The sequence below is a fragment of the Peromyscus californicus genome, unplaced genomic scaffold (genome assembly GCF_007827085.1).
Source record: "Peromyscus californicus insignis strain IS unplaced genomic scaffold, ASM782708v3 Scaffold_7__1_contigs__length_154581171, whole genome shotgun sequence".
Lineage (NCBI taxonomy): Eukaryota > Metazoa > Chordata > Mammalia > Rodentia > Cricetidae > Peromyscus > Peromyscus californicus.
The window spans coordinates 153,724,486-153,732,462 of NW_026294595.1; the positions used below are offsets into that span (position 1 = coordinate 153,724,486).

Here is a 7,977-nt window from a genome sequence, read left to right on the forward strand (position 1 = left end):
GGTCTCTCTACCCAGACCAAAGACCACCTGCTCAGCAGGAGTGCATGGAGGCAGCTGCTATATAGTTCAACAGCCCACATCCTTCTCAGCATGTCCCTCTGGAATATCGCTTAGCCTCACCCACTAAGTCCCTCACCTTGGGTGGTGCCAGAAATGACAAACAGAATGAAAATGAGGCTAGGGAGATGGCTCAGTTGGTAAAGTCCTTGACACACAAGCATGAGAACCTGAGTTTGATCCCCAGTACTTGAGGAAAAAAAGAGAAAAAAAAAAGCAGGCATGGTGGTACATGCTTGTTATCCTAGCACTGAGGAGGCAGAGACAGCCTAACCTAATCAGTGAAACCCAAGTCCTAGTGAGACCTTGTCTCAAGAAGCAAGGTGGATAGCTCCTGAGCAATATCTAAGGTTAACCTTTTGCCTCTAGACACATAGACAAGGGAGAATGCACACACACATAAGAAGAGAATGCAGAGTGCCAGGGCTCTTGTCCCCAGCACAAGGCGGCAGTCCTGAACAGAACGGTGCATCTCCACACCAGACGGTTGTTTTCAAGACCTAGCCCCTTGAGCATGGACATGGAGTACAGCACCTGCGCACAGCTCACAGGACACACCTGGAATTCTGAGAACTACAAACAAGTCATCAAGAAAGCAGAAAGCAGAGTCCACTTGGAACAGTGAAGGCCTGGCTGTACAGGGCTGGGCAGGCACATGGCAACCATGAGTCACTGCCAACCTGATCTTTGGGGACAGTCACAGGTCGCCTCGACACCCTGCATTTGCTCTCTGATCAGCTAAACTGCTTCTGCTGTTGTTAGGCAATTGGACAGCTGCTGCTTGGTTTCCTCCTCCAAACCACGGCTCGGTGTCTGGTATGTCACTGTGAGTGAAGCGTTGTTTGAAGAAGCTCCTGGAACTGTCAGCAAATTGTTGTCTGGAAGCAAAGCCCAGTTCCAGCTGTGAAAAGGAAAGGCCCATGCTTGGCAGGCATCCACACACAGAGGAGAGGACAGAACTCACTGTGGAGGGGGCCCAGCCAAGCCAACTCATCCACATCTGGGTAGAAACCAGATGTCTACAGGGCTTATAGAGCAGTTCCTCTGCAGTCTGGGGGCTTACTGGTAGAATCTGCACACTGTGTTTTTCAAGACAAAATCATTCCTCTCCTCAATGCCCAACCTTGAGGGTCCTGTAACATACTCAGCACCACAGAGGAACACATCCTTAAACTCTCAAACACACAAACACTGTTCTAGGAAAATAGTTGGTATTCCTGGAGCTGGCCCACTGGATAAGCATCTGGCAAGCTTCCGACACTCAGAACTCATGCCTAAGCCTTCTAAACCTGTGTCTCCTGTTAAACAGTGGCCCAAATAAGCTTGCCAAGATCAAGGTACAGACTGTATCCTGAGGCTTTGTCTAAGGATTGGCTGATGAATGGGAGGCTGAGAGTCCCTGCCTACAGCTGGGCCAGCCATGGTCCCCAGCCTTCCATACTCACTAGATAAGGTCTCACTCTGCCAAACCTTAGGCAGCAAAAGCCAGTGAACATCAGTACCTACAAATCTTTGTGTCTAGTGACCCAAATCCATACCCAACCAAGAACATCACTCATGTATTATGGACAAGGAAACTGAAGTCCAGAATCTGGAACAAGTCGGTGGAAGAGGGGCCATCCAGAACCCTCAGTCCCTACCCTGTCATCCTTCACCCCTGAGAGGTGACAAGAGTCCCCTGCCAACCCCACCTCCAGCAGCGTTCACACAAAGGTGCATGCTTGGTGGATGGAGGACACGGTGGCACAGCAAGGTGGTCTGCTTCCCTCAGCACTGTAAGCGACATCAGAGCTTACTCTCCTTCCATGGGGCCCACTAATGTAACTTCAGCCTTTAAAGGATATGACCAGGATCAGGGCGAGGGCCAACCCTTCCATCCAACTGCAAGGATGCACAGATGGCACAGAGCACATGCCACATTCCTTCTCCATCCTTTCACATGTCAATTCAGCCCTCATATGCTCGAATCCAGCTGTTAGTACACTCCACAAAGTTCTCCAAAGAGCCCTTGGTCCTAGAGACTTGCCCACTTCCCTAGATTCAACCCTGCAGTAAGTAGTGGACTCACTGTTCTCAATTCGAGGTACTGAGGAACACACCAGTCCTGTTTTCTCAATAACAGGGGGGTCAGGACACCTCACCCAGGGTGCAATGACATAGATCAAAAGGATCTACAAAAGCCTGTGTATTTTGCTCATTGGAAGACACTAAATATCCCACATTCACCACTGGGTTCCATCTGTACTCAGACACTGTCCGTGGCTCCTTGAAAGCACTCCAGACTCAAGTACTTTCAGAACCAGACACAGGCCTCCTACCTACAAGGCCAGCACCCAGGAGCATTCCCAGCACCTAGCAGTCTCCATGTCAAATTTCTTCAGGCTGGTGGCATGCTGGGGGTCCTTCTGAGTCTCCATTTGATGACTTTACACATCTGACTCATGCTGGTGTCCACAAAAATGAGGTTTCTCTGCTCTCATCTGCAACGCTACTCAGACAGCTCTCTGCCTACTTGCTAATTCATTGTTTCTTTACAGATGCAAGGGTGTTTAAAGATTTACTCTACACATAACCAGGGCAGAGGGACTGCAATTGTTCTATCTTTTCAGTGTCATTTAAGTTATTGCTGAGGGTTAGAAACTGTGATCAGGCCTGGGAAGAAACATAGGTTTCCCTGGAAACCACAACTCTCTGAGGTATTCCCATCTTTTGGGAAATTTCCATAAGATTTTCTGAATCTCAATCAATGAAGCTGCAAGAAGACCTGCTACTTGAGAAAAGCTGAGCACATGATACCATTCAGTGATCAGGGTTCTTCTCCAAATGTCACATACCATACAGTCAGAGACCAGACCTTGGGACTCCAAGTGAACACCTCTCCTGTCTGCCTCAGGTGAGGACCAGGCCTATATCTACTCCTCAAATGACCTGCCAACTCCAACCTCCAGGGCTCTTATCAGTCTTGGAGCTAAAAGTAGTTAAGGGGGATGAGAAACAGCTACAAGACAGCCTAGATACCATTCTACTGGAGAAGGAGGCCTATCTGGGTCAAAGCACCCAAAGACCCTTGAACAAGGCCCTGATCCTGGATGTTGCTCTTTATGAAATGGGAGGTGACACCTGGTTGGACAGCCTCTGGCAATGACTCTGGGACTCCTAGGGCCCTAACAGAGCTACCCAGACACTGTGGACAGAGGGGCCTTGGTGATCAGCCCTAAGATGAGCCACAGGCAAGCCCAGAACCCCAGTCCAAACCCTTATGACTTGGTTTTCCACTTAGCTGTTTCAAATGCCATCTTTTTCTAGCTGGCCACTGGCCTGGATGTTGGAAAGGCCAAGTTGTCTACACTGTCAGCTCTCAGTTCTAAGGCAGGCCACCTCTCTGCTGACACAGGGAAACCTTCTCAGTCTCAGTTTCCCCATCATGCCCCTCTGTCCATCAGGCAATAAGGCTAGCCTGTGGTAGGGACATCATGACCCAGCAACCTTTCCCTATGTCCCTGAGTTACTTGGAGCTCCCACTTAGCTCTCTTGAGCACAACAGATGGACGTGATTCCTCTAAGGCCCCCATAATACTCCCATCTCTGCCTAGATTTGTCTTTGCTGTGGCTCACCCTTGAGAAGAGCTGGGCAATCCACAATGTCTCTGCCTGGGTGACCCCCCACCCCGCCTGGCTGAGTACAGAGCTGTTTCTGAAAATATCTCTCACAAGCAGTACATAGTGGTATCACTTCATAAAAGGCATACTGCAGAGCCCTGTGGACATTGGGCCTGACCAGGGTCCAAACCAAGGGTGGTCACCTCCCTCCTGACTCTGGACAGTGGCTGACCTTCAGAGATCCAGCATGACTGGCCAAGAGGCTGGTACAACTGGACCTCTCACAGATCAGGCTTTGATGGCCAATGGCAGAAGGAAAGTGGCCCAGGAAAACCCAGCACTGCTTAGATGAGGGACTCACTTCCATGTGCCTTGACTCTATCCTCCACTAGATCCCAGGAGGGGCTGCATCTTCTTTGCTAACTAGTGAACAAATCAAATACTGATTAACACACAGCATGCCTAGTCCATGAGGGGTCAACTGTCAACACAAGGGCTGACCACATGCTCAGGAATCTCAAGCCATTGGACTACCTAAATCAGACAGGGGTCAGTGTGGAGGATTCCATGTCTTGAAACTGGGGGGATGGGTCATGAGCAACAAAGGCAGTCAGATCACCGTTCACAATGGGATTAATAGGCAGCCTAGAAAAATCAGTTGGTCTTTACAAAGTCTGAGAGCCAGGAGTAGCTGTTACCACCTTACTGATGAAAAGATAAAGCTGTCAGGGGTTCTGAGACGAGACACGTGTGCCTGGCCCCAAGTTAGCAACCAGAGACTCTCTGTTCTTCAATGCTCTCCCTCCTGCCCCGAACCCCAAGACACCTCCCTATAAGCCCCAGCCACAAAATAAAGGAGCCAAGGGACCTGCAGCAAGCTGAAGCAGGATGCCTTCATGCTAAAGGTCTAAACCCTAAAATCTGGCACACTTCAGGGCCAGGGTTTGCTCTATGATGAACTAAGGCTGACTTGGGGATATGTAGGTGGGAAGAGGACACAGAGCCCATAAAGCAAGGGCCTCCCACACTGGACTCTGAGCTCTGGATGCTGCTGCTTTTAGGAAACAGGATGCAGGCAGCAGAAACAGAGAAGCTGACAAGTCAGACCCAGGGACAGGACAGGATCCCATAGAGGCTACAGACTCAAAAAAGAATCCTAGATAATGCTGCCAGTCTGGATATCCACACCCAGCCCTGTGGACAAAGGATTGCATCCTATCTGTGTCCCAGGAGTCACCTCGGACCAGGATCTGGCTATCTACATCAACCACAGTAGAGACCCTTGGACTCCAGAATAGGTATGGAGAAGGTGACTGCAGCAGCAGGACTGTTAGGGGCACACGAACTCTTCCTTGGAGTAAAGAGACACACAGGACCCTGGGCAGGGGAAAATCAAATCTACCTCTCTGGAGGGGATGGGGGCTGACACCACGGGCTGCTCCCCTTGGCAAGCCTATCTGGAAAAACCTCCGCCTTGGGGAATCTCAGAACTGTCCACAGGAGCCCCCGCCTCCCCACACACACCAGTTCTGGCTACCCCCAGGACATCATTCTGCAGGCAGCCCAGAATTTCCCACTATGGACCTTCCCTTGTCCCCAAACCTATCCAAATCACATACAGAACACTCCCAGACACACAATGGCCCACTCACAGGACACATACCCTGCCAAGACCAGGACCGGTGGGCACCTTGATAGAGACTTTTCCTGATCATGGGTCTCACTCCCATCCCCAAATGCTTCTCATACAAAATGGCCGAGTCTCAGTGCTCCTCCTCTGTCCCTGGTTCCACTGGAATGGGAGAGCCGGCGTCCTTGTACTGGGAGGTTATGCATACTAACACACACACACACACACACACACACACACACACACACACACACACACACACGAACACAGGGTTGCCCCTTGCCAGCTCTGCCTCAAGAGGAGTCCCAGACTTGGGGACAAGGACCAGCCCCTTCCAGGCCCAAAGCTGGCAGTGCTGGGGGACAACAGCGGTACCTACTGCTGGTCTCCACTTAGGGATCTAGAGCCCAGAATGTGTAGAGGGGCCATCAGCAGGTGCAAATGGTCTTCTGGGAGTGTAGAGGACAAGGAAAGTGGGCCTTCAGGGATGGGTGCAGGTAGCTGCCCTCAGCCCAGGACTGAGGTGATATGATGTTAGGTCCCCTCCCCATTTCTGCAACCCGGAAGCTCAGATGGGTAGCAAGAGGTTAGGAGGATGGATGAGAAGAGGCCAGCCCTCTTCACCACCCTTACTTGGTCGTCGGGGAGACCCATGGGTGCAAAGGAGCGGATGAGTTCAAACCTAGAGCCTAGCCGCCCTCCCTCCTTGCCGGCCCTTTGTTCCGCGCTGCGGGCCGTGGGGAGGGGCCTCTCCGGCTGAGGGGGGCTGGGGCACCAGCACATCCCGTCCTGCGGGGGAAGGGCTGGTACAACCCAGCCAGGAGGCCGTAAACGCCCCCCCAAAAAGAACAGTGACTCCAGAATGATCTCCAAAGTCACTCTCCAGTCTCTGTCCTTCGCTTTAACCAGAGACTGCAGTGCCTTGACCCAAACCCCACGCCCACAACGCGACCCTGGCGCGCGCGCGGACACGCACACCAGGGCCCCTCAGTCTACCGCAGCTGCGCCGGCAATCAACCCCGGCCGGGCTAGGGTCTTGCAGGCCCACCGCGCACCGCATCTCTGGCCACTTACACGTAGGCGTGGTAAATGAACGCCCAGCCGCGGGGCCGCTCCAGCACGTTGTAGAGGAAATTCTGCAGCTTGCGGTAGAAGGCGTTGCGCTTCGGGGGCTTCCCCGCTCCCGCGCCGCCCGCGCGCGGCTTGCTCAAAACGCTTCCGCGCTTGGGGGCCTCGGAGCCGGCGATGAGCAACGCGCCGTCGCGAGTGGAGTCTGGCGCGCCGGGGTCCAGCCCCACGAAGCCCACCTTGAGCTTCTTCTCCCCGCTAGTGCCGGGGTACACGCCACCGTTGCGCGACTTCTGCACCATGGTGCCTGCTGCGCCCTGTCGGGCGCGGGCTCAGCGGGGGCGGCGCGCGGGGGGTGGCGCGGGCCCCAGCCCAGGCCTCCGGTCCGGCAGCCGCATGGCCGAGGCGGCTGCGGCTCCGCGTTCCTACCTGGCCCGGCCGCGCGCGGGGACGCAGCAGCCAGCCGGCTCCGCGCGCGCCTCGGTGCCTGGCCCGCTTCCGCGAGGGCTCCGCCCGCCGCCCCGCCCCTCATGGCTTAACCCCTACGACACCATTGCAGAGGCAGGCAAGGTCCAGGCAACCCGTCACCAGGCAACCCTTCCCACTCTCCTAGCCTGGTGATCCTTAACAGAGAGTCCAACCATGCTGTCACCTCTGAGAAGGGCAAAGCTACGCAAGCAAGCCCTGTGAGTCAGCTCCAGCAGTCTGAGGAATCCCAAAGTGGGGCCAGAGTCGGCCTAGGGCCCAGAAGTGGATACTTTTCAGAGAGGAGGATACTGGCCATTGTCAAGTTCTGAGTTAAAGATCAGCCCACGAGATCTTCTCTTAGCATCAAGTGGACCAGGCATCGGGCTCCATCTCTTCAATGGGTGTGCAGGGAAGTCTGTAGGTGCTCTCCAAGAGATAGCCTGAGCAATGCCTAGAGCAGAATCCTTGCCCACTTCAGGCTTACTGAGCCAACTGGGCTTGGTTAAGGGAGGAGGCACCAGCCCAACCCATTCAGTCAGAGGAGGTCTTGAGTATTCAGGGGAGAAGAGCACTGCCCACTCCCTGTGCAGACGGGCTTTATCATGACCTCTGGGTCATCCTCTCCATTCAAGTCTCTGTAAATGAACTACTAAGTCGGGCTGGAGAGATAGCTCAGCAGTTAAGAGCACTGGCTGCTCTTCCAGAGGACCTGGTTTTGGTTCCCAGCACCCACATGGCTGTTAACAATTGTCTGTAACTCCATTTCCAGGGGACTCAATACCCTCTTCTGGCCTCCTTGGGCTCTGCAAACATGGAGTACACATACATACATACTAATTCCCTGATGCTGCAGAGTAAGAACACACACACACACACACACACACACACACACACACACACACACACAATGGGAAAGCTCATAGGGGAGTCAACTTGGTGCAGATACCATTGCATCTCTGTTCTCTCCTCTACTAATGTTGTTTGTACCAACAGCTTTGCCACATTTTAGAAGATTCTAGAAAGTGATTTCTTCATCGTGGCTTATAACTCCCTGCTTTCTCTGCTTAGGATGTCTTCCCAGCAAGCTGGCTCATTAATCATTTATTTTTTTAATATCATGCCTTGCATACCTGGGGACCATACACTGTCAGCAG

General features: G+C 53.1%; 1 protein-coding gene across 20 annotated transcripts in view; it reads right to left on the reverse strand.

The window, feature by feature from the left end:
- Kcnq2 (potassium voltage-gated channel subfamily Q member 2) overlaps positions 1 to 6,793 on the reverse strand; it is a 59,281-nt gene extending 52,488 nt beyond the window's left edge. For 9 of the 20 annotated variants that reach the window (XM_052723570.1, XM_052723565.1, XM_052723560.1 and 6 more), the window contains exon 1: positions 6,362 to 6,793. In XM_052723570.1, the coding sequence (XP_052579530.1) occupies positions 6,362 to 6,657 (296 nt within the window). In that variant the 5' untranslated portion in view covers positions 6,658 to 6,793. The remainder of the gene's footprint in view (positions 1 to 6,361) is intronic. The other 11 variants (XM_052723567.1, XM_052723568.1, XM_052723566.1 and 8 more) reach the window with 2 other exon arrangements.
- Positions 6,794 to 7,977: the final 1,184 nt, after the last annotated feature.